At 50.9% G+C, this 23810-nt stretch overlaps 3 protein-coding genes and 1 non-coding gene across 12 annotated transcripts; 3 read left to right on the top strand and 1 right to left on the bottom strand.

Annotated features, from left to right (window-relative positions):
- The first annotated feature begins 61 nt into the window (after positions 1-61).
- LOXL3 (lysyl oxidase like 3) lies at positions 62-18478 on the top strand. Of its 3 annotated transcripts, XM_032243423.1 has the most exons (14): positions 62-186; positions 1420-1744; positions 3725-3888; positions 4477-4691; positions 13862-14081; positions 14313-14493; positions 14633-14787; positions 15034-15201; positions 15334-15496; positions 15694-15937; positions 16037-16152; positions 16232-16368; positions 16475-16586; positions 16788-18204. In XM_032243423.1, exons 2-14 carry the CDS (start codon positions 1432-1434, stop codon positions 16859-16861), a joined length of 2262 nt encoding a protein of 753 aa, XP_032099314.1. In that variant the 5' UTR covers positions 62-186; positions 1420-1431; the 3' UTR covers positions 16862-18204. The 3 variants fall into 3 exon arrangements, with proteins under 3 accessions (XP_032099314.1, XP_032099315.1, XP_032099316.1); XM_032243424.1 differs by having other exon boundaries at positions 118-1744; positions 16788-17334; XM_032243425.1 differs by lacking the exons at positions 62-186; positions 1420-1744; positions 3725-3888; positions 13862-14081 and having other exon boundaries at positions 16788-18478.
- Positions 8970-9076, top strand: LOC116527035. The gene has a single exon (XR_004258352.1). It is a non-coding gene; the product is annotated as a U6 spliceosomal RNA (small nuclear RNA).
- Positions 17290-21070, bottom strand: HTRA2 (HtrA serine peptidase 2). 4 transcript variants are annotated; one of them, XM_032243431.1, is made up of 8 exons: positions 19966-21065; positions 19657-19861; positions 19373-19567; positions 19105-19137; positions 18770-18875; positions 18541-18610; positions 17751-17846; positions 17290-17645 (listed from the first exon to the last, which is right to left on the bottom strand). In XM_032243431.1, the coding sequence occupies exons 1-8, from the start codon at positions 20694-20696 to the stop codon at positions 17480-17482; spliced, it is 1602 nt and encodes a 533-aa protein (XP_032099322.1). In that variant the 5' UTR covers positions 20697-21065; the 3' UTR covers positions 17290-17479. The 4 variants fall into 4 exon arrangements, with proteins under 4 accessions (XP_032099322.1, XP_032099321.1, XP_032099324.1 ...); XM_032243430.1 differs by having other exon boundaries at positions 18770-18893; positions 19966-20747; XM_032243433.1 differs by lacking the exon at positions 17751-17846 and having other exon boundaries at positions 19966-21070.
- On the top strand, positions 20722-23810 carry AUP1 (AUP1 lipid droplet regulating VLDL assembly factor). 4 transcript variants are annotated; one of them, XM_032243436.1, is made up of 12 exons: positions 20722-20895; positions 20976-21113; positions 21193-21343; positions 21536-21720; positions 21963-22035; positions 22131-22204; positions 22440-22506; positions 22608-22710; positions 22868-22987; positions 23095-23210; positions 23399-23486; positions 23622-23810. In XM_032243436.1, exons 1-12 carry the CDS (start codon positions 20846-20848, stop codon positions 23738-23740), a joined length of 1284 nt encoding a protein of 427 aa, XP_032099327.1. In that variant the 5' UTR covers positions 20722-20845; the 3' UTR covers positions 23741-23810. The 4 variants fall into 4 exon arrangements, with proteins under 4 accessions (XP_032099327.1, XP_032099329.1, XP_032099325.1 ...); XM_032243438.1 differs by having other exon boundaries at positions 23399-23517; XM_032243434.1 differs by having other exon boundaries at positions 20767-20895; positions 21193-21720.

The raw sequence follows: 23810 nt of genomic DNA, 5'->3' as shown, positions 1-23810 counted from the left end.
CGGGAAGAATGGAGGGAGAAGGCGGAATGTGGGAGGGCTGAGGGAGATGTGGGAGGGACGACCGGAGAGGGGGGAGAAAGGGGGGTCCAGTCTACCCTGGCCGAGCGTTTTTTTTGGGGGAAGTCCTAGGACTGATCTCCAGGACCAGCTCTCTTCTCCCAGCCCTTAGGGTCCTGCGCGGCCAAGGTAGGGGGAGTCACGCTACCCGCGGAGGGAGCGGAATAGGGGATGGAGAGGATGTGGAGGGACCAGAGAAAACGAATGGTGTGGGCTAGAATCGAGGGGAAGCCACCCAACTGAGAGTCTGATTCTTGTCAAAGGGCAATGAGACAGTACAGAGAGGAGGCACTTACTGGAGGCGAGGGCTCCGGGTGTTTTGAACGGGCAGCCAGGAGCGCCCTAAGGCAGGGGCTCCTCCGGGAGGCCTACTCCTGGGTCCCCAAGCCAAAATGTCCCCAGAACAAAGCTGCCTTGTTGGATTGATTGTTTGGGTTGGGGGAAGCATATTGGCAGGGGCTTGCTGTAGAGGGGTTGTTCTCAGCCCTAGACAGAGAAGGCCTTGGCTGAGGAGTCGTAGTGCCTGGCCCCCGGTTGCCCAGTGACAGCGATGGTGGTGTTGGCAGTAGGCTTGGACAAGCCTACCCCATCCCCCACCCAGCCTTGAGGCCTGGCCCTCCTGGGCCTCTTGACCCTGCAGGGCATCTGAGACCCTGTGTACTGGGGAGGGTTGCAGCAGGTTCTCCAGGCAAGCTTCGGTGCCAGCCTTCCCTGCCTAAGAATCTGCTGGGGTAGGACTCTGGGCTCCCATTCAGGGGATCTGTGATCCCAGGGCCGCCTAGGGCCCCCTACGTGCCTCTCTGCACAATCAGTACAGCTGTCTGTCCTCTGTCTGGGTAAATGGGGTCATCTGGATCCCTCCCACGTCCACCCCTTGGCTCTTGTCAGTCCCTCTCCTCCTCACCCGCAGTGTGCTTGGTTCCCCTATGCTGAGTGCTTGGTTCTTTCCCTATCACCTTCTACCCATTGTCTCTCTCCTCTGCATCTTTCTGTTTTTCTCTCTCTCATTCCCACAGTCTCCATTCCTCTCACATCCTGTCTGTCTGGGTCTTCCTCTCTGCGTGTCTCTTGGTCAGTCTCTATCGCTTTTCCTTGACCCTTCTCTGACTCTCTGTCTCTCATAGCTGTCTCTTATTTCTGGGTCTCTCAGGCTGTGCCTCTTTGACCTGTGCCTCTGCCCTTAAAAATGTGTTTCTCTCCCTGTCTCTCTTGGTACCTGGGGCTCTTTCTCTCCTGCTGTCCCTCACTGTCTCTGGTCTTACTCACTGTCCGTTTTCCTTTCATTACTTCTCTCTCTCTTTCCAACTCTGGGCCTCATTCAATCTCAGTTTCTCTCACACACTTTCTCTCTGGGGCACCCAGGCCTTCCCTGCCATGCGACCTGTCAGAGTCTGGCAGTGGAGTCCCCGGGGACTGCTGCTGTGCCTGCTGTGCAGCTTGTGCTTGGGGTCTCCGTCCCCTTCCACGGACCCTGAGAAGAGGGCCGGGAGCCAGGGGCTGCGGTTCCGGCTGGCTGGCTTCCCCAGGAAGCCCTACGAGGGCCGCGTGGAGATACAGCGAGCTGGTGAATGGGGCACCATCTGCGATGATGACTTCACGCTTCAGGCTGCCCATGTCCTCTGCCGAGAGCTGGGCTTCACAGAGGCCACGGGCTGGACCCACAGTGCCAAATATGGCCCTGGAACAGGTGAGCAATGATCCAGGCGTATCCTAGGCATTACTTAAGTGTGACCAAAGTACAGGGAGAGGGAACACCAGGATGGCACAGCCACAGGGACACAGGACACCAAGAACAGCCAGATTGAATAAACCTTTGGATGACAAACCAAGCAACAAGTTAATTCCCAGAGCTGTGTGACCTTAGGCTAGTCAGTGCTTTCTCTGAGCCTCAGATGCCCTGTGGGCAAAATGACTGGATGATGTCTAAGTTCTTTTCTGCTGCAAAAGTATGACCCTACTAAACCATACACAAAACAGCCCAGATACAGGTGAGCCCTGTACAACTAAAGTACAGTTGGTTTCATGGGATGCTAAGAGCAGGTAAATGATATCTGGATGTCCCAAAGTCACAAGGGGTCACAGACACTGCAGCTAACAAAATCAGGTTACAGGCCAGAGCTAAAACTAACAAGCTGGCACTGTCTAAGGACAAGTATAAAATCTGGGACAAGTATGAGTGTGGGTGGTGGGGGCTTAAGAGCAGTTTCCTAGGTGAGGCCTAGGACTGCTCCCACGGTATGAACCCACAGTGGGATTGATGGACAGAAGTGGGGCAACCTGCAGCTGATCCCCAACTTCCCACTGGCTAGACCACCTGTGGAATTAAGTGTCATTTGTAGATGCTGTGTTTTAAGAGGGACAGTAGAAAATGGAAATACATTCAGAGGAGAGCTGCCTTGATGTGAAAGATTCAGAAGCCAAGTTTCAAGGAGGAATTGCTGAAGAACCAGGGGATTGATATGGAAAAGACTTGCACAGCAATGATGTAATGGTTGTTTTCAAATATGCGAAGGACTGTTGTGTGGCTGAGGGATTTTTCTGGTTGGCACCAAAGGACTGAATCAGATGTAGTGGGAGAAAGTCATGAAGAGTCACAGGGACTTTGATGGTTACACAGTCTGGTGGGGCAGGAGCTAGGTGTCTCCGCAGCAGCTGGGTAAGTTCTATCGGGATGTGAATGAGAGGTCCTTGAACATTCTAGGACAGATGACCTTTGAGGCTTCGCCCAATTCTGAGAGGAAGTCAGCGATACTCAACAGGCTTCAGGCTGGGCGTGGTGGCTCAGGTCCATAATCCCAGCACTTTGGGAGGACAAGGCAGGTGGATTACCTGAGATCAGGAGTTCGAGACCATCCTGGCCAACATGGTGAAACCCTGTGTCTACTAAAAATACAAAAATTAGCCAGGTATGGTGGCACACACCTGTAATCTCACCCACTTGGGAGGCTGAGGCAGGAGAATTGCCTGAACCTGGGAGACGGATGCTGCAGTGAGCCGAGATCATGCCTGCACTTCAGCCTGGGCAGATCCCATTACAAAAAAAAAAAAAAAAAGACAGAAAAGACAGGGTTCAGACAGAGAGAAGAGAGGAACAAGGAGGGGCTATATGACAGCGCAGACAGGGCGGGCACATGGGAGAATGCAGGTTGAGATGGAAGGATCTTAGATGTCGAAGCCTCACAGATAGGTCAAACTCCTAAGCCCCCATGTATTGGCTGTGTGGTCTTAGGCAAGTTACTTAGCTTCTCTAAACCCCAGCTTCTTCACATAAAAGGGTGTTTTGGCAGCTGTGTTCTAAGAATGATCACATATGTCCACACCATGGCAAAGCACCTGGCACACAGTAGGTACCTGATTAATTGTAGCTATCATTGAATGGGTAGAAACTGATCAGAACTTCAAGGTTGATTCTTGCTTTTTGTTTGTTTTTTTTTTTACCCTATCAGGTTCTTGAGTATCCCCAGATCACACCAATCATCCGTCAATCTTATGCCCCCTTCCTATTCCCTGCCAGGGTCTCCTGTCCCTACTCCATCCCTTATCATACCAGAAAGAAGGGATCATCATGGCCAAGTGGGAGGCCTCAGCACTCACTCTTCCCAACATCCCCATTACTCCCCATCCTCCCTCCCCAAGCCTCTCTGTCCCCTCCTCTCCCCTTCCACAGGCCGCATCTGGCTGGACAACCTGAGCTGCCGTGGGACTGAGCAGAGTGTTACTGAATGTGCCTCCCGGGGCTGGGGGAACAGTGACTGTACCCACGATGAGGACGCTGGGGTCATCTGCAAGGACCAGCGCCTCCCTGGCTTCTCGGACTCCAATGTCATTGAGGTCTGCGGTTCCTAGACATACACACACACCACCCAGGCTGGCCAGAGAGGACTGTGGGGTGGTTAGGGGAGATATTAGAGGGCGGTTACCCCTGGGGGATCATTTGGATTGGTGGGAAGCTTGGAAAAGCAAATGATAGAGTTCCCCGATGCTGTAAAACCCAGCAGGGTTTTTAGCATTCACATTCAAGGGGTTAAACCTGGCATGAGCCTCTGCAGTTTCATCCCTAGTCACCCCGGGGCACCTGGTGCTCTCCTTCTCAAATGTTCCTGCTCTCCTGGGACATCTCCCTTCTGACTTTCTCCTCCTTCAAAGCCATTTCCTTTCTGAAGTGCTCCCTCCTCCTACAGGTACAGGGAGGTGCTCCTTCCTAGTGCTCTGAATCTGGGAGCATAGCACATCATTGGCCTGCTGGCTGCAGGAGAGTCCACACGGTGGACTGCGACCAACATGGTCTCTCTCTCAGCCCCACCTTGGGCCCATCCTGCCCCTGGGTTTACAGCAGGCACACCAAGCAGGCTTCCTTAAGGGTGGCAGGACACATAAAAGATGCTGGGACTGTTTTCCTGCTTGTGGCCCCGTCCCCAGGTAGAGCATCACCTGCAAGTGGAGGAGGTGCGAATCCGACCTGCCGTTGGGTGGGGCAGACGACCCCTGCCGGTGACCGAGGGGCTGGTGGAAGTCAGGCTTCCTGACGGCTGGTCGCAAGTGTGCGACAAAGGCTGGAGTGCCCACAACAGCCACGTGGTCTGCGGGATGCTGGGCTTCCCCAGCGAAAAGAGAGTCAACGTGGCCTTTTACAGGTGAGAGGGTTGGGCGCTGGGTGGCCAGGCTGGGTTTGGGATGTTCCCTGGGGAATGGCCCTGGGAGACATCTGAGCGAGTCCGGGGCACCGGGGGACCCGGAGGTTGGGATGCGTGGGAAAATACGGAGGCTGTTGCAGAGCTGGAGAGTTGGGAAATCTTGTAGGACCACTAAGGGAGCCCGAAGGAAGTACTTGAAATGGGGACCAGTGAGACTCCCGCTTTCTCAAGGCTGAGCCGGGGCGACGCCCGGGCGGGCAGGCGGATTCCTCCTGCGAGGCCACTCCCAGGCCCTGGGGCAATTCCAGCTGCCCGCCCCTGGGAGGCGGCGTCTGGGTGTGTCCCGCGGGCTGGGCAGGCAGGGACCCGGGGACTGCGGCCGCGTGGTGGCCGGGGCTGGGCTGTCCGGGAGAGCAAGTGTGCGCGTGCGAGCGTGCGAGCCCTCGGGACTCCTGGAAGTCCTGGAAGTTTCCCAGAATCTCCTTCAGCAAGGCCCAACCTCTCTACCTGCTCTGGAGCCCTGGGGTCCACTCCAGCTTCCAGAGAAAGGGAAACGTTATCCTGGGGAACTGCCTGTGCTTAGCGTCTCCCTTTCCTTGATCATCTACTTTGACCTTTTTGAGAAACTGCCATTGACAGCCAGACATTTATTTGGAAATTTGTACAACCTCTCTCTGTAATCTATTTTGCAAAGCCAAAAATCCTCCCTTTCTTCAGTGGTTCCTTAGATCAGTATTGCTGAAAGGCCTCTTGATGTCAGAATAGCTTTCTGCAGGTACACTGCTTCAGATAGGGTCTGATACAGACAACCACTATAGAAATCCTCAACCCCGACTGAAGCCTGCTCGGATTGCACTGTCTTCCCGCTGCGGCAGCTTCCTGCTGCTTATACTGAACCTGTCATCACCTACAACCAGCTCAGGTCTTCCCTGTGCTTCCAACTGATAGAGCAGCCTTTTCCAACCCAGGTGTAGGTGACATTTACCCTATTACATTTGTTTTGATACATAATTTAGAAACCATAAAAAAAGTCTTGATGATCCCATGAGATTATCTTGAATCCTGATGTGACTTTCCATCTGTCATCCCTCAGCCTCCTCTGGCTTCATTCAAATGATTAAAAGTTGTTGTGGAAATGTTTAAAACCAAAGTCTAACTCTTCTTGCAAAATGTGCCTCCAGATTTTCATCAAGCTTCTAATCATCAGCTGTAAAATATGTTCCTTCCATCAATTGAGAAGAAACAGAACACTTCAATGATATAACCAACATTTCACCTTATCTATCTGTATATTTCTTATCAGTAATGAAATCCTGGGAAATTTTGTTAGTCTTTGATAACATCCAGATACGCGATTCTCCGTCTTTCCAATTTAGTATTCCTGTCAAAAAAGGAAACCATAGTAGTTCGAGCCTATTTTTACTGAAATCCTTTTAGGTCTCTAAGAATTGCCATATTTTTTCCTAAATGCTCACAAACTTCTATTTAATAATTTAGTCTAGAATATTACTTAAGTGTAGATTGAGGAATTGAGGAATCCGTTTTCTCTTTTTCTTTTTTGAAAGTCAGGATATTATCCAGTCTCCAGTCTTTTCCACACTTGCTCACACTTTCTTCGTGTTGGCTCTGAGGCTCATCTGAAATGCCTTTCAGTACTGAGGAGTGTACTTCATCTTGTCTGGTGTCTCAAACCACTTTAAAACAACCATGTGCTGTGCCTCATTCATCCATCTTGGGGCTGCATTTCCTGCTCTGTGCTGCTTACCTTCCCTAATTTAAACCCCAGGTTCTGAAAGATGTATAGAATTTAAATAGACGTTTCCAGTGAAGAGGATAGCCTGAACAGAGGTGTAGAGATCCATTCATCCAATATTTATTTACTGAGATCTTACCGTGTGCCAGGTACTATTGTAGTCGTTAGCCATGGCTCATGCCTGAAATCCCGGCGCTCTGGGAGACCAAGGTGGAAGGATTATTTGAGCCCAGAAATTCAAGACCAGCCTGGGCAACATAGTGAGACCCTATCTCTACAGATAATTTTTAAAAAATAAAATTAGCCGAGCATGGTGGTGCATGCCTGTGGTCTCAGCTACAAGGGAGGATTGCTTGAGCCCAGGAGGTCAAGGCTGCAGAGAGCCATGATCATGCCATTACACTGCACCCTGGGCAGCAGAGCAGGACCCTGTCTCAAACAATAAATTAAGTCAATAAATAAGTGGTCAAGGAAGGCCTCTTGGAGAAGGCATCATCTGAGAAAAGATTTAAAGGAGGTGACGGCACAAGGTATGCAGACCTCTACATAAACATTTCCAGGAAGAGGGATCAAAAATCAAACTATTCTGGGGTATATGTGTGAGAGAGTGTGTGTGTGTGTGTGTGTGTGTAGTGGGTTAGGGCAGAAGTCATTCTTGTCTTTCTCTTGGAGGCCACTGTGGCTGGAGCTAAGTGAAAAAGAAGAAAATGGTAGGAGATGCAGTGTAGGTGGTGGATCAGAAAAGAATGGGGAGCCAGATCCTGTGGGCCATCTGGGAGAGGCTGGCTTTTGTTCTGTGGGAGATAAGGAACCACTGGAGGGTTTGGAGCAGAGGTGCGACATCGGGCTTCCTGTTTTTTTAAGTACTACTTTCACTGCTTTGTTAGGAACAGACTGTGAAGGATGCAGTAGAGGCAGGAAAGCAGGTGGCTAGTTAGGGGGCTGCTGTCTTCTGAAAGCCACGTAAAGAAAGTGAAAGGTGATGGTGACCAGTGAAAGTGGTGAAAATGATCAAGTTTTGCAGATAGTTGAAGGCAGAGCGATAGGATTTGCTGATGGATTCAGTGTGGTGTGAGAGAGAGGAATTAAGTCTCTTTCTAGGTTTTTGGCCTCAGCCAAATATGGAATTGGCCTCACCTGATAAGGAAGACAATGGATGGCACATGTTTTGTGGGGAGACTAGCTTGGGGTGGAGGGAAGAAACTTGGTTTTAGACCTGTTAAATCTGAGATTCTTTAAGACATTGAAATGGTGAGGCTAAGTTAGCCAATTTAATATAGGACACTGGAGTTCGAGTAAAACATATAAAGTCCTAAAACTGGACAACATCACCAAGGAGTGAATGTAAATTTAAAAGACACAGAGAGAGTGGCCCAGAGACTAAACCTTGGGGATATTAAATATTTAAAAGTCGGAAGGTAAGATGAAATGCAAACAGTGAGGTGAGGTAGAAAGAAAACCAGGGAAGTGTGGTGGCCTGGGAGCCAAGTAAAGTGCTTCAAAGAGGAGAGAGTGACCAGCTGAGTCAGTGCTGCCCAGACCTAAAAACATGAGGACTGAGAAACAAATGCTGGATTTAGCAACAGGGAAGTCACTGTTGGCCCCAACAAAGATAATAATGAATGGCGTATATTTGGAAGACAGTAAGTTAGCAAGAGTAGGTTTAAACTGAGAAATAGTGGAAGATCTGGATAAAGGGAGGCCAGAAAATGGACTGCTTTAGGTGCCAAATTGGAGAGTTTGATGTTTGCCTTACAGAACAATTATAAATAAAGGTATTTGTATGGGACAAGAATAAAGCCAGTGTTTTGAAAGTTTGCCTGATAGTAATGGATGAGGAGAGGCCAGTCTCGATGCAGTAAGACCAGTTAGGAGATTTTTCTAAAACTGAAGCTTATCAGGAGGGTAACAACAAAGATGAAGGAAAATGAATAGATGTAGGATAACTGATAGAACACAGAGAATGAGAGAAGAGACACCTAAAATGATTCCGATGCTCCCTGAGAGAAGGATGGTACCAGAAGCTATCTTGGGGCTTCAGGTTAACATGAACTAGCTTTAGAGATGGGCCATCCTTGGAAAGTTTGAGATGCAGGAATTGTTCCCAGGCATGCAAAGCCAAAATAATTTGTAGAGATCAGGAATATTTGTTGGACATATCAGAATCTCATACTTAGTCTGGGATAGGAAGGCTAGGGAAAGAGATACACTAAAGCACAGCCATTCATGGGGAAAGAGACTGCGGGAGCCCTGGGAGATTCTGTGGTGGGAATATGACATGTCAGGCCCAGCAGAGGGAGCCTTCTCACAGGTGATACCATTACGAAAGACAGGCAAGATAGTTGTAAACTACTCTCCCCTCCTTAGGGAAAAAAAAAAATCTGCTGGCTTTTAGAGGAAGTCAATAAGATTTAGGAAATGAGAAAATCAAAACCTGCTGTATGAATCATTTTTCAATTTATTTTGGTAGTTCTACCCTACATGTAAAAGTTGTAGAACTTTAGAATAAGAAAAGAATGTACAGAGTGCTCACTTCGGCAGCACATATACTAAAACTGGAACAATACAGAGAAGATTAGCATGGCCCCTGCGCAAGGATGACACGCAAATTTGTGAAGCATTCCATCTTTTTCAAATAAAAAAAAAGAATGCACAGATAATTGAACATTTACTGCTCTTTTACAGTTGAAATTGAGGCTCTAGGAGCTTCAATGCTATTTAAGAAGTCACTCTTCTAGTTCATTTCAGTTTGGCAGATGTTTATTGAACTCCTATTTGCCAAGCACTGAGAAAGGTGCTGAGAATACAAAGGTGAATAAATGACAAGAGACGTAATTAGGCTACAGATTATAGGCCATCATAAGGACCCGGGTCCTTATGATAAAAGGATTGGGAAGCCATTTAAGTTTGGTTTGGTTTTTTCTGTTGTTTTTTTGTTTGTTTGTTTTTGTTGTTGTTTTGTTTTTTAAGAGGGAGTCTGGCTCTGTTGCCCAGGCTGGAGTGGGGTGGCATGATCTCTGCTCACTGCAACCTCTGCCTCCTCAGGTTTAAGTGATTCTTCTGCCTCAGCCTCCCAAGTGGCTGGGACCACAGGTACCCACCACCACACCCAGCTACATTTTGTATTTTTAGTAGAGAAGGGGTTTCACCATGTTGGCCAGGCTGGTCTTGAACTCCTGACCTCAAGTGATCCACTCACCTCGACTTCTCAAAGTGCTGGGATTACAGGCAGGAGCCACTGTGCCTGGCCATTGAAGTGTTTTAATGGGGAGGGCTGTGAGATGGCATGATCAGGTTTGTAACTCCAAAAGATCATTTTGAATCTATTTCTTTTTTTTTTTTTTTTGAGACAGAACCTTGCCCTGTCGCCTACGCTGGAGTGTAGTGGTGCGATCTTGGATCATTGCAGCCTCTGCCTTCCAGGTGTAAGCAATTCTCCTGCCTCAGTCTCCCAAGTAGCTGGGATTACAGGCACATGCTACCACGCCCAGCTAATTTGCTAATGTTTTATATTTTTAGTAGAGACGGGGTTTCTCCTTGTTGCCCAGGCTTGTCTTAAACTCCTGACCTCAAGTGATCGGCCCACTCGGCCTCCCAAAGTTCTGGGATTACAGCCATGAGCCACTGCTCCCAGCCTTTGACTCTTATTTCTGAGAATAGTCGGGAGAGGAGCAAGAGTGAACAAATTGGAGAGATATTTAGGAAGTAAAATTGACAGGACTTGGTTATTGATTAACTTTGGAATCCAAGAAAGGGAAAAGTCAGGATTGACCCCTAGGTTTCTGGAGTGAATTTTGCTGAGATAATTATCTGTATTTTTTTTTTTTTTTTTTTTTTTTGGACCTACATGACATTTTAGATGACTTTCAGAACTCTACCTAGGAACATCAAGAAGGCAATGAACTATACAAGATTATGAATACACTAGGTATGAATTTCATAATATTAAATGGCCTGCACTCCCCAGTCAAACCAAGTTAACACCTTTGGATATTCAGCCTTGGTTCTTGGTCCTGGTCCAGTGGCATCAGGCCTGGGCAATGCCAGAAGTCTTTCTCAAAGAGAACATCTAGAAAAAAAAGACACAGTAGCCTCCCTAGGCCTGACTCAGGCTAGTTCTCCCTCCTAGCCTGGTCAGTCTGGCAATCCTAACAATGTTCCCCTTAGCCCTCCAGCAAGGTTTAACATTAACATCTGGACCCAGGAGTCCTTTCTCGCCATCTGCTCTAGCTCATTTCTGAGGGTGCTTGTATAGAGACACTGTCCTGAGTCCACGGCCTTCACTTCTGCTCACCCACCGGGTCACGTGCTGATGAGGCCAAGCAGCTATGAAAGCTTGGGTCTCAGGAGTATCTGATGTTATAATGTCCTGCCACCAGGAAGCCTTCTGACTGCTAGAAGAGAAATCTTGCTCCTGGTCCTAGTTGCACCAGCCTTTTCCACTTGGTTCTACACTGATCTTGACTACTGTTGTCTTATCCTCACAGAAAGTTGAGGAAGCGAGTGGCCAAAGCCTCGGCCCGACGCCCCAAGCCCCTTGGAAGGTAATGGGGCAAGAGCCCCGGGACCTCCTGCTCACCCTGCAGCCCCAGGAGGTGGATGGATGGATAGCAGCCTATCCATGTCCATCCCAGAACCCAAACTGATGGATTAGGGATGTGAGCAAAATGGCTGTTTCTGCGGGGAGGTGAAGGAAGCAGGCATGGGGATGGGCAAACTTTGATCTTAGGGAACACAAGGCAGAAGTAATGTAGGAGCGGCTGAGAAGCATCCCATCTTTACACGTTCCCCAAATAGCTTGAACTTCAGCCTCAGCCACCTTCATTCTTCTTCCTTCCTGTCCCCCATCACCTCCCTTAGTTCACCCACATTCCCATTCTCTCCCCCTCCACCTTTCCTCTTCCCTTCTCCAGTTCCCAACTCCCCCACCTGGATTGATATCACTAGATTTCCCATCACTGTTGCTGAATCCAGAGAGCAGCATGAGTTCCTGAGATGCAGTTCAATGGCGTTCGGCAGACAGTGGATGCGGAAAATCTGGCCGTCCCTCACTTTTCCCATCCCTGTGCTGCGCATGAAGGGTCCTTCCCAGAAACAGAAAAATAACCCTCTACCTTTCCTGGGCCACATACGTAACCTCTGCCTCCACCAACTTCCTTCTCCTTTTTGCAGACCAGTCACCAAGCTTAAAGTCAAACCCAAACCCCGAGTGGGCAGGGTGCCAAGCAAAAGGTAAATAAAATTCAGGTTGGGTGGAAAGGAGAGCATGGAGTTACCGGGCTGTGGTCAGGGAGGGGGGGTCCAGGAGGCCCGTGTGGCTGAAAGAGCTGACCAAGAGGAGGAGCAGCAGCAGCTCTTAGAAATCACCTCCCGGGCATTTACCAAAGTATTCCATAAGACTGGCCCTTACCTTGGTCTCTGGGGATCCGCTTGTCCTAGGGTTTGTCATTTTTCACTCACTGACTACCTCATTCCACATACTTACTTATCTTCCCCTGGTGAGTTTCAGGAGGCAACCTGGTACTTTTCTCCTTCAGACGCCATACTTGCCTCTCCTGTAAGAGGTTACATTTGCCTAAAGGATAGGATCAGTGTTCCCAAATCAAATACTTTATTTGATTAATTGTCAAAAATAAGTGCCACCAGCTTACCCAAGATGGAGTGAAACTCAGGGTCCCCGTTGAAGTCTTTACCAGGAATGCAGTCAGATTGACAGCCCCTGCCTCCCTGACTCATTTTCCAGTTAGACTCCCAGTTCCCTCATCTTGCTGCTGGGCTTCTTCAGAACTCATAGAATTAGGAAGCTTCCAACTCCTGTGAGTACATCTAACTTGTCTTCAAAAGGCAGTTTGCACATTAAAAACCTCTATGATAACTTCAACAGGGACTGAAGTATTGAGAATTCATCCCTTTCTCACCTCCTGTCCTCAACAAGTACTAGTCTCACCCAGTGGTCCCCTGATAGCCCTCATTCCCCAGCTTCTCGCTCTGGTGGTTTCAAAGGATCTCAGGAATTTGGGGATGTTCTTGTAGTGCCCTACTAGCTTAGGATCATCTTTGCCCAACATGACCATACTCCAGCCTTCTCCGACCCCCACATTAAAGCACACAGTGCCATTTTTATTTTGTTCATTGTAGACAAAGGACATGAAGATGTTTAGAAGATAGATGTCTTCTTCCTGTGATGGCCTTGTTGACTTTCACTTTCAGCCAAACAACAGGACTCTGTGAGAATGTCTGATCTCTTAGATCTTCAGGATCCATTTATCCTGAGCTTCTAAAGGTATTCTGTAAACTCCACAGGCTTCCTTTGTTTTGTTTATAAATGTTTCCTCCTTCTGTGTCTTCCTAGCCAATGGCTTCAAGTCATCATATTCCGTCCTTCCTCTGACATCAAGTGATAGAGCACAGTACTGCGATAATGCATGACCACATCAGCCTCACAGGCTAATTCCACCAACCCCAGAGCTCATCTTCCCTTCCTCTGCGGACCTAACCCAGCTGTTCTGGGCTGAGTGTACTACTCTCCTCCACATGCCTCATTGCAGTTTCTCATTCCACTGGTGTGGACAAACAAGTCCCTCCATTCTCTCAAACATCTTGCCAGCATTTCCAAACTTTAGCATCTATAGTTCAGTCATATTATCCTATTCAGATGGCTTTAGGACACTGTTATGTTCAAATTGCAGAAACATGGACAACCTTTTTAAAGACTTAACACAGCTCAGGTCCTGAGATGTCTTTGCCATTTTGTTGTTTACATCCACCTTCTTTCTCTGGTCGTGTATTCCCTCAAACTTTGACCTGTCCTGCATTTATACATCTTCATTCTTGCATATGCCAGTCCCAGTTTTCCTGTGTCTACCTGCTGGTCTGTCCTTGCTGTGTCTGCCCCTCCAATCTGTCCTGCAGAGTCTCTGGCCTCTGCGGAGCCATGTAGATGGGAGACTTCCTCAGTCCTTTGCATCCTGACTCATTCAGTTATTCTGGTCTCAGCATCACACAAGGACTTGCTTGCCTTCGCTTTTCAGGGTTCCTGTTTGTGTCAGCCACTCCCTCCTGACCATTTCTTCCAACTGGAAAGTCCTGATTTCCCATTCCCTGAAGCCTTAGCCTCAGCGTCCTTTAGAGCCAGCAGGCTGAAACCAAGTCGAGACTAGCCATTCTTCCCTTAGGGTTGTTCTGCTGTAGGAGGTCCCCAAGGATGCTCCTGTCTGGGTAGTTGAGGCTCCCTCAGCCTGGAAACTCAGCAATCCCTTTGTCTCTGCCGAGGGAAACACAAAAGAGGGAAGAAGAGGGGATAAATGGTCACAAAAGGGTTGGGGGCATGGTAGAGGCATGAAGTGGGAGGAGGGTTGTGGGGCCAAGAGGCAGGAGCATTGTTTTACCCTACTGCAACTCACTCCTGTCCTCCTAGGCTGCTGGCCCAGCGGCAGCAACACTCCTTTGGTCTGCATGGGGTGACGTGCGTGGGCACAGAAGCCCACCTCTCCCTCTGTTCCCTGGAGTTCTATCGTGCCAATGACACCACCAGGTGCCCTGGGGGGGCCCCTGCGGTGGTGAGCTGTGTGCCAGGCCCTCTCTACGCACCGTCCAGTGGCCAGAAGAAGCAACAACAGTCGAAGCCTCAGGGGGAGGTGTGTGAGACAGTGACTATGACCTTTCCCACCCCAGGTGGAGAACCCCTAGCCTGGCAACCCCTGAGTAAGCATAGCCCTGACCTGTGAGGAGAGGAGCCTTCCAGGGGGCGGGCCACAGACCTGATACCCACTCCCTCCCACCAAAGTCTCACTCATCTCCCGAGTCTGCTTAGCCTCTCTATGCAGATGTTGCTACTCACCTCTGTTGGGCACTTCTCTCTTCTATAGGGCCGTGTCCGTCTGAAAGGTGGGGCCCACCCTGGAGAGGGCCGGGTGGAAGTCCTAAAGGCCAGCACATGGGGCACAGTCTGTGACCGCAAGTGGGACCTTCATGCAGCCAGCGTGGTGTGTCGGGAGCTGGGCTTCGGGAGTGCTCGAGAAGCCCTGAGTGGCGCTCGCATGGGGCAGGGTGAGGCAGCATGGAGGTGGGAGGGAGGGGGAAGGAGGTACACGCTCCTGGGGGGCACATTCCTTGGGAGGGTTAGGAGTCCCCTGGGCAGACATATATGCTTAGTTACAACTTCCTGATCTTTGCCTTCTGGCCCTAGGCATGGGTGCTATCCACCTGAGTGAAGTGCGCTGCTCTGGACAGGAGCTCTCCCTCTGGAAGTGCCCCCACAAGAACATCACAGCTGAGGATTGTTCACATAGCCAGGATGCCGGGGTCCGGTGCAACCTACCTTACACTGGGGTGGAGACCAGGGTCAGTCATACTCTCAACCTTGGCTGAGGTGTCTCTTTAATCCTATCCAGTCCTGGCCTCCAATCTGCAGCCTGATGGCCCCCAGCCCATTGCCCCAGACCCCTGCCATCCTGCAGCTCCCACCTGACCCATCACTTGCTAGTCCATTGTGCACCTCTAAGTCATGCTTCAGCCACATCTATGCTACCAACTCCCACCACCTCACCCCAAAGCTTCCTCCAGCGCTTCCATTCTGTGTCACTACAGATCCGACTCAGTGGGGGCCGCAGCCAACATGAGGGGCGAGTCGAGGTGCAAATAGGGGGACCTGGATCCCTTCGCTGGGGCCTCATCTGTGGGGATGACTGGGGGACCCTGGAGGCCATGGTGGCCTGTAGACAACTGGGTCTGGGCTACGCCAACCACGGTCTGCAGGTGAGTGTGAAGGAGAGGGAGCCGAGGCTGTTGTCTCAAAGCCTGAGTTTTGGGCTGAGGACTGAGGAAGGAGTCTCTTGGCCCAAGATGCTGGATCCTGGGCCTTAGAGAAACATCTGCGTATGTCCCCAGGAGACCTGGTACTGGGACTCTGGGAATATAACAGAAGTGGTGATGAGTGGAGTACGCTGCACAGGGACTGAGCTGTCCCTGGACCAGTGTACCCATCATGGCACCCACCTCACCTGCAAGAGGACAGGGACCCGCTTCACTGCTGGAGTCATCTGTTCTGAGAGTGAGTGAAGGAGGGGATGATGCAAGCCAGGGAAGGGAGGCTCTGGGCCACCCCTTTGCAGGGAGAGAGAGGGCTGTAATCTGGAGGGGCACTCCTTTCCCATAGAAAACCAGTCTCACACGCCAGGGAGGGATGGAAGCACCCCACTCTGTGAAGTCAGCAGTGACTTCTAACACCCCCTTCCTTTCTTGGTGCAGCTGCATCAGATCTGCTGCTGCACTCAGCACTGGTGCAGGAGACCGCCTATATTGAAGACCGGCCCCTGCATATGTTGTACTGTGCTGCAGAAGAGAACTGCCTGGCCAGCTCAGCCCGCTCAGCCAACTGGCCCTATGGTCACCGGCGTCTACTCCGATTCTCCTCCCAGATCCACAACCTGGGACGAGCTGACTTTAGGCCCAAGGCTGGGCGCCACTCCTGGGTGTGGCACGAGTGCCATGGGTGAGAGGGTAGGGAGTCAAATAGAAGGGCAAGGCCACGGGGGATGGTACAAACCTTTTGGGGGCAGAGAAGGAAACAGAAGTTTCCTTGTCCCCACAGGCATTACCACAGCATGGACATCTTCACTCACTACGATATCCTCACCCCAAATGGCACCAAGGTGGCTGAGGGCCACAAAGCTAGTTTCTGCCTGGAAGACACTGAGTGCCAGGAGGGTGAGTAGGGGCCTGAAGTGGACTACATGGTGTCCATCGCATAGCCCTTCCTTAGACTGACACATGCGAATCCCTCTAGATGTCTCCAAGAGGTATGAGTGTGCCAACTTTGGAGAGCAAGGCATCACTGTGGGTTGCTGGGATCTCTACCGGCATGACATTGACTGTCAATGGATTGACATCACAGATGTGAAGCCAGGAAACTACATTCTCCAGGTACCTGGAGTCTGCGGCTTCCAGACGGATGAGTGGGAAAAGTGTTAAAGACACTTTTGGATTTGAGGATTGTCACTGGGTTAAGTGACCTTTCTCTCGCTCACAGGTAGTCATCAACCCAAATTTTGAAGTAGCAGAGAGTGACTTCACCAACAATGCAATGAAATGTAACTGCAAATATGATGGACATCGCATCTGGGTGCACAACTGCCACATCGGTATTTGATGGGAAGAGCAACCCAGGAAGATTAGGGGATGGGAGGGAAAAATGTTCATTCTCTTTTTCTGTAACTTGTTTCTGTATCTTTCTACCCTCCTCTGGAGTTCTCAGTCCCTCTACTTCTACCCACCCTTCTCCACAGTGGGTCTCTGCCTCCCTCTGTGCAGGACATCTCCCAAATTGCCTGTCCAATCTGCAGGTGATGCCTTCAGTGAAGAGGCCAACAGGAGGTTTGAGCGCTACCCTGGCCAGACCAGCAACCAGATTATCTAAGTGCTACCACCCTCTGCAAACCACCACTGGCCCTTAATGGCAGGGGTCTGAGGCTGCCATTACCTCAGGAGCTTACCAAGGAACCCATGTCAGCAACCGCACTCACTGGACCATGCACTATGGATGTGGAACTGTCAAGCAGAACTTATCACCCTCCTTCAGAGGCCAGCTGTCAGTATCTGTGGCCAAGCATGGGGAATCTTTGCTCCCAGGCCCAGCACCGAGCAGAGCAGAGCACACCACACCAGAAACAGCAGCACCTGACTAACTGCCCACAACAAAAGATGGCAACAGCTCACTGTCTTGAATAGGAAGGTCAGGATGGTCAGCTCCAGTATCTCCCCTAAGTTTAGGGGGATACAGCTTTACCTCTAGCCTTTTGGTGGGGGAAAAGATCCAGCCCTCCCACCTCATTTTTGACTATAATATGTTGCTAGGTATAATTTTATTTTATATAAAAAGTGTTTCTGTGATTCTTCAGAGCCCAGGAATCAGTGCTGGTGGTTAGAGGGACCTGCCCCCACTGGTTCATTTAACCCTCTGTCCCGGTGCCCTCAAGCCTCAGCCAGGAAGGCAGGAAGAAATCAGAGTAGGAGCCTCATACTCTTGCTGATCTGTTCATTCTGTGATCTCAGGGGTCACATATAAGGTCAGTGTTTCTCGTCCCCGCCGGATCCGCAATGCCATCTTGGGTTGGGTTCTAACAGCTTCATAAATATCTTCAGCACTACGTGCCACCTTGTCCCCAATGGCCAAAATCACATCACCAGGCCGCAGGCCAGCCCTACAGAGAAAAACGGACAGAGAGAAAGGAAGGAATAGAAAGCCCAGTTCAAGGACACATGCACACCTCGCCCATCCCCATCTCACACTGAAGCCTCTCCCTCACCGGTGTGCAGGGGAGCCCAGGATGACTTTATGGATGAGTACACCATACCGAACATCGGGAAACCTTGGATCTCGAAGCTGTAGTTCAGCAAGGATGCTGAAAGTACACAGATCACCCTATTAGCCAGACCTAGGCATTCTCCCCATCCTGAGTTCACCTCAAGTCTCTCATCAACACATTGACAAATGTATGGACAGGACATGCGCTAGGTACTACAAAATATAATGGCCACTCACTTTCTGTCTTCTAGCAGTTAAGAGCAACATGTACATAAAAGATGTACACCACATGAGGGCACCAAATGACAAACACTGTTAAATCAATAGCATTAATGTCACTCTAGAATGCTAAGAGAAGATTTAAGGAGAAAGAAACTGAGCCTATAAAAGGATGGATGTGATATTAACCATATAAAACAAGAACAGCATAAATAAAACAACATGGGAATAGGAAATCAAGTTGGCTGAGTATTCATATAAGAAGGTTTAACAGCCAGGTCTAGAAAGTTGATTAGACAGATGGAAAATGGCCCTTAAATGCCAAGTTAATGGATTGAAGGCTTGAAATCAAAGCAGTAACAGGATGAAATAAATCTGGTGACAGGTGTGCAAAGTGGAGTGGGATAAGAAAGTCAAGATGATGAAGGGGGACAGCTCTTGTGATTGTTCCAAGTGTGATGCAGTTCATTTTAGATAACGACAGAAATGAGAACAAAGCTCAACAGAGGTGCCAGGGGCCCACCTCTGATTACACTGGTTACATTACATGTCACTATCCCTAAAGCTCATACCTGGGAGTCAGGGTCAGCATCATCACCCCAATGTAGCAGTGTCGGGCCCCATTGATTCCACACGAGGAATCTGTGACAGAGGGACAAATGAGTCCCACCCAGCTACATCCTTCCTTCCCCTACCCTCCTCTCCCAATAGACCACCCTTCAGCAAGTCCCAATGAATGCCCCTCGCCTATTTCCCACCCATCATTTTAAAGGAACCCATTTCCCCATAAGCCAGGCTCACTTTCCTGTTCCCCACGACGCAGAAATTCTCGAAGGCGATCAGAAGGGATAGCAAAGGAGATTCCAGCTGTGACCTTCATGGTGTTCACTCCAATCACTTCTCCATCCTGCAGGGACAGAGCCCCCTGTTCCCTAGCCCAAACAGATAGTAGGGGATGGGGGCACCTGAACAAAAGTAGCATCAAGTGTTGGGGAAATCTGATTGGATGTTGAAAGATAGATAGCCAATAAAGAACTGCTCAGAAACTTGACCAAACGGCTTTGAATTAGGGAAAAACCACCCTTCCCACACTGACCTGGGGCAGGGATTCTTGGAAGGAAGGATGTCCCACTCACCAGGTTAACCAGGGGACCTCCAGAGTTTCCAAACTGCAGAATAAGGACAAAACATGAAAGAGATCTGGCGATTCTAAGTCTGGGGGCATACCAGGATGTAGGTGCTTTCTCCAAATTTTCTTCTTTCTCAGCCCATGAATGAGTGGCCACATTTTTGCAGCCTAAGGTCTGTATATAGTATCATCCAACATGTATCAGTTGGTGCTTGTACCACAAAGCCTCTTCCCCCTCCCCCATCATTTGTCATTTCTTTCCTATCAGGACGCACATCAATAGCTGCATCAGTCTGAATGTATTCCACATTGGTTTGGGGGAGTCCCAGGTCTCTGGCTGGACGCTGAGCAGAGCTAACAATGCCGGATGTGATCGTGTTCTGCAGTGCAAAGGGACTTCCCATGGCAACAACAAACTCCCCTTGACGGACCTCAGATGAGCATCCAAGAGGCAACGTGGGGAGAGGATCCTAAGGGAGAATGGGTATAAGAGACCTGTCATCTGGAGATGCGAGCAAATAAGCGGCTCCAACCAGAACTGGCCTACCTAAGACCCTACCTTAGTCTGAATCCTCAGCGTTGCGATGTCTGCCACGGGATCCACAGCTGTGACGATGGCCTCATACGTGTCGCCGCTAAGCAGTCTCACACGGACTTTGCGCCGATCAGCCACCACATGGGCGTTAGTGACAATGAGCCCATCGGCAGCCACCACGAATCCTGAGCCGTTCGAGATAGGGATTTCGCGGCCCGAGAAAGGGTGCCTGGAATGGAGGGAAAGCACGGATAAGAGGAAGCTCTGACCCCTCCTACCCGCCCGCCCTCCGGCCCGTGGCTTCAGTGCCTCCTGGTCTACCCCTACCATTACCGGTCCAGGATCTCGATATAGACAACGGCAGGTGCTGTCTTCTCCACCACATCTGCGATGAAGTTGTACTGACTCCGGGGAGAGGTGGGAGGCGGGCCAGGGACTTCGGCGAGGACGGCCGGTGGACCCCGACCCCCGCCCCACAAAAACAACAGGACTGCCCCCCCGGCGCCCAGCGCCACCGCCAGCCACGCGCGCGAACGGCTTCCAGAGTTCCCAGAGGCCTCCTGGGTCCTGGTATCTGGGGTCCCCGCAGTCAGTTGTTCCCGAGGATCCGGGGTCCGAGACGTCAGACGTACTCGGGGTTCAGGGACCCCAACAGACAACCGGGCCCGGAGACTGGGGGTCCCATAAGTCACTCGGGCCCGGGGGTCAGAAGTTCCTGACGTCAGCAGAGCCCGGAGGTCAGGGGTCAACAGGGGTCTCTTCCCCCAGCGAATACCCCCCAAAGCCCGCCATGCCCGGAGGATCCAGCCTGCACCCCGCCCCGCCCTCAGCGCAGCCATCAGCTCCGCCTCGGCTGCCTCCTCGCCCGCCCTACTCAGAGGCGGCACCCAGGACGCGAGTAAGCGGACAGTAGGACGCAGGGCACGCTGGTACTTGAAGTCCTCCAGAAGTGCACGCCGGAACCAGGATTCCGGGAGGCCGCCTCCTCCCCATCCCGCGAATGCCGGGAATTGTGGTCTCCGCGGGACCCGAGTTGTGAGACGGCCCAAGGGGCTGCGGGGCATGCTGGGACTTCTAGCCCTTCCGGGGCGCCTCAGGACTTCAGGTCCAGTCACCCCGGGCGAATGCCCAAAGACTCCGCCTTCCCAGGAGCCCTTGCGGCCAGGCGCGAAGATGGCGGCAGCGACGGCCGGGCGCTCCTGAAGCTGCAGTTATGGAGCTTCCCTCAGCGCCGGGGCCGGAGAGGCTCTTTGACTCTCACCGGTAAGAGCCCCGGCGGGAAGAGGCCGATCCTCGCATCTTCTTGGCCTTCGGTGCCCGATCACTTCGCCTCTCGCCCCCAGGCTCCCGGGTGACGGCTTTCTGCTGCTAGCACTGCTGCTCTACGCGCCGGTCGGGTTTTGCCTCCTCGTCCTGCGCCTCTTTCTCGGGATCCACGTCTTCCTGGTCAGCTGCGCGCTGCCAGACAGCGTCCTTCGCAGGTTCCGACGCAGGCGTTTGGGTAGTGTCAGGGCTGGGCCTGGCCCGAAGACACACAATCACCACCTCCTGTGTCCCCAGGTTCGTAGTGCGGACCATGTGTGCGCTGCTGGGGCTCGTGGCCCGGCAGGAGGACCCTGGACTCCGGGATCACAGCGTCAGGGTTCTCATTTCCAACCACGTGACACCTTTCGACCACAACATAGTCAATCTGCTCACCACCTGTAGCACCGTGAGTGAGAGCGAGGCCGAGAGCGCCACGGGGCGGTTCCCTGGGGCCCAGCTGAAGGCCCCCAGTCCCCATTCGCGTTCCCCATGGAGGATATTGACCCTTACCCTAACCCTGATTCTCCACCCCACATGTCAGTTTTTCTCATTTTCCTCAATTTTTTTTCATCTTGCTTTCTCTTCTCCTGGTTCCCAGCCTCTACTCAATAGTCCCCCCAGCTTTGTGTGCTGGTCTCGGGGCTTCATGGAGATGGATGGGCGGGGGGAGTTGGTGGAGTCACTCAAGAGATTCTGTGCTTCCACGAGGCTTCCCCCCACCCCTCTGCTGCTATTCCCTGAGGAAGAGGCCACCAATGGCCGGGAGGGGCTCCTGCGTTTCAGGTGGGTTTAGCACAGGTATCGGGTGGTCAAGCTTGTGGGCCCTTGAGTTTTTACAACCTTCTTCAGCCCTTAGCCCCCAACATCTCTAGTTCATTTCCTTTCTGTCTACTTTTCTTTCTTCTGAATCCCTTCATTCTTCAATTATCTACTTGTAGAGTTTGACAGTTGCCTGTTTTAAGGCAGGTATGAGCTACTGACTAGGCTGGCTGGATTCCCATCCTACTTTCTCCTTCCTCTTCTAGTTCCTGGCCATTTTCTATCCAGGATGTGGTACAACCTCTTACCCTGCAAGTTCAGAGACCCCTGGTCTCTGTGGTGAGTGTGCGTTGAACAGGGAATCTCTGGGGCTTGGAGGGAAACATTCCCATTCCAGGCCCTGGCTCAGGCCTCACTTCATGCCCTCCCCTCAGACGGTGTCAGATGCCTCCTGGGTCTCAGAACTGCTGTGGTCACTTTTCGTCCCTTTCACGGTGTATCAAGTAAGGTATTAACTGCCCTCATATTTTGATCACTGGGGAGAGGCTCATCTCAAGGTCAAGGAAGTAGTGGCCTCTGCCCTGTCCATTTGTAGATCTTTTAATATCAAGGTTGTACCACAAAGGCAACAAAAAGTATATACTATTTTCCCACCCTCACCATGCAAAGAGGTACCAAAGTGGGGAGCAGTGACAACCTTTACCCTGGGTGCCCACAACATAGCCCTGGATTGTTTTTTGCAGGTGGCTTCGTCCTGTTCATCGCCAACTAGGGGAAGAGAATGAGGAGTTTGCACTCCGTGTACAACAGGTGGTTGGATATACAGGCAGGGTGGAGATGTGGTCCCTGCTTAGGAGAAGGGGGAGGAAAGCTTGAGATCTTGACACTTCCACTTTTCCAATTCTCCCTAGCTGGTGGCCAAGGAATTGGGCCAGACAGGGACACGGCTCACTCCAGCAGACAAAGCAGAGCACATGAAGCGACAAAGACACCCCAGATTGCGCCCCCAGTCAGGTATGTGGTCTCTATACATACACCTTTTGGTTTTTTTGTTGTTTTTTTTTTTTCCCAGCCTACTGTGATTCCTCCCCTATTCCTGTGCTAGTTAGCCTCTCCTTCTCTGAGTTCTCTACTTAACAAAATTTCTTTTCTTTTTTTTCTTTTTCCACAGCCCAGTCTTCTTTCCCTCCCTCCCCTGGTCCTTCTCCTGATATGCAGCTGGCAACTCTGGCTCAGAGAGTCAAAGAAGTTTTGCCCCATGTGCCATTGGGTGTCATCCAGAGAGACCTGGGTATGGGAAAGGGTGGCTCTACACAGGGAGATGGGCACAGGGAGGAAAAGTGGGTTGTGAAGGAAGAAAGTGAACAGGGAGTAGACTCCCTTCTCTTTTCCCCCCAGCCAAGACTGGCTGTGTAGACTTGACTATCACTAATCTGCTTGAGGGAGCCGTAGCTTTCATGCCTGAAGACATCACCCAGGGAACTCAGTCCCTACCCACAGCCTCTGCCTCCAAGGTGAGACCTAGAAAATGGTCAGGTCCAAGACTTGGGGTGAGTTGGGGGCAGGCTACCTACTCCCTTATCCCTGATTTTTCATTTTTGATCCTGAGACCCTAGCATAGTGCCTCTCTTGCAAAGTAGGCATTCGATGCATGTTTAATCATGATGACTCCGCAAGCCCTCTGACATTGTGATCACCTCAGTTCCCCAGCTCTGGCCTGGTGACCCCTCAGCCAACAGTCCTAACATTTGCCAAGTCTTCCTGGGCCCGGCAGGAGAGCCTGCAGGAGCGAAAGCAAGCACTATATGAATATGCAAGAAGGTGAGGGGGTTAGAGGACAATGAATAGGATGGGGAAAATTGGAGAATGAAGTTATAGAGCAACTATGGCAAAACCTGAATAATGTCTTTCCCTATGCCCCACAGGAGATTCACAGAGAGACAAGCCCAGGAGGCTGACTGAACTCAAAGGAACAGGATGGCACCCAGAGCCGCAGGACGGAGACTGGGGGCAGCCCTCACCCAACTCACAACAGGCTGGTTGAGTTGGTGGGTTGTAAAAAGGGAAGGATGAGGCTCCCCCAATATCACATTAAATTCATGGTTTTCATTCAA

This window comes from Sapajus apella, unplaced genomic scaffold (assembly GCF_009761245.1).
Source record: "Sapajus apella isolate SASKATOON/1434 unplaced genomic scaffold, GSC_monkey_1.0 scaffold52, whole genome shotgun sequence".
Taxonomy (NCBI): domain Eukaryota; kingdom Metazoa; phylum Chordata; class Mammalia; order Primates; family Cebidae; genus Sapajus; species Sapajus apella.
Note: the sequence above shows the minus strand (reverse complement) of the source record. Positions and strands in the feature narration are given on the sequence as shown.

What these genes read in the sequence shown, in the direction of transcription:
- AUP1 (XM_032243434.1), top strand. Translation starts at nt 20,846, where the DNA reads ATGGAGCTTCCCTCAGCGCCGGGGCCGGAGAGGCTCTTTGACTCTCAC. An exon ending in AGGCTCTTTGACTCTCACCG is followed by an intron (nt 20,896 to 20,975) that starts GTAAGAGCCCCG and finishes TCTCGCCCCCAG; the next exon opens with GCTCCCGGGTGACGGCTTTC. An exon ending in GCAGGAGAGCCTGCAGGAGC is followed by an intron (nt 23,487 to 23,621) that starts GAAAGCAAGCAC and finishes TATGCCCCACAG; the next exon opens with GAGATTCACAGAGAGACAAG.
- HTRA2 (XM_032243430.1), bottom strand. Translation starts at nt 20,696, where the DNA reads ATGCCCCGCAGCCCCTTGGGCCGTCTCACAACTCGGGTCCCGCGGAGA. An exon ending in TATATCGAGATCCTGGACCG is followed by an intron (nt 19,862 to 19,965) that starts GTAATGGTAGGG and finishes CCTCCATTCCAG; the next exon opens with GCACCCTTTCTCGGGCCGCG. An exon ending in ATGCTGACCCTGACTCCCAG is followed by an intron (nt 17,847 to 18,540) that starts GTATGAGCTTTA and finishes GTGTACTTTCAG; the next exon opens with CATCCTTGCTGAACTACAGC.
- LOXL3 (XM_032243423.1), top strand. Translation starts at nt 1,432, where the DNA reads ATGCGACCTGTCAGAGTCTGGCAGTGGAGTCCCCGGGGACTGCTGCTG. An exon ending in ACGCCAACCACGGTCTGCAG is followed by an intron (nt 15,202 to 15,333) that starts GTGAGTGTGAAG and finishes GTATGTCCCCAG; the next exon opens with GAGACCTGGTACTGGGACTC. An exon ending in CAGGAAACTACATTCTCCAG is followed by an intron (nt 16,369 to 16,474) that starts GTACCTGGAGTC and finishes TCTCGCTCACAG; the next exon opens with GTAGTCATCAACCCAAATTT.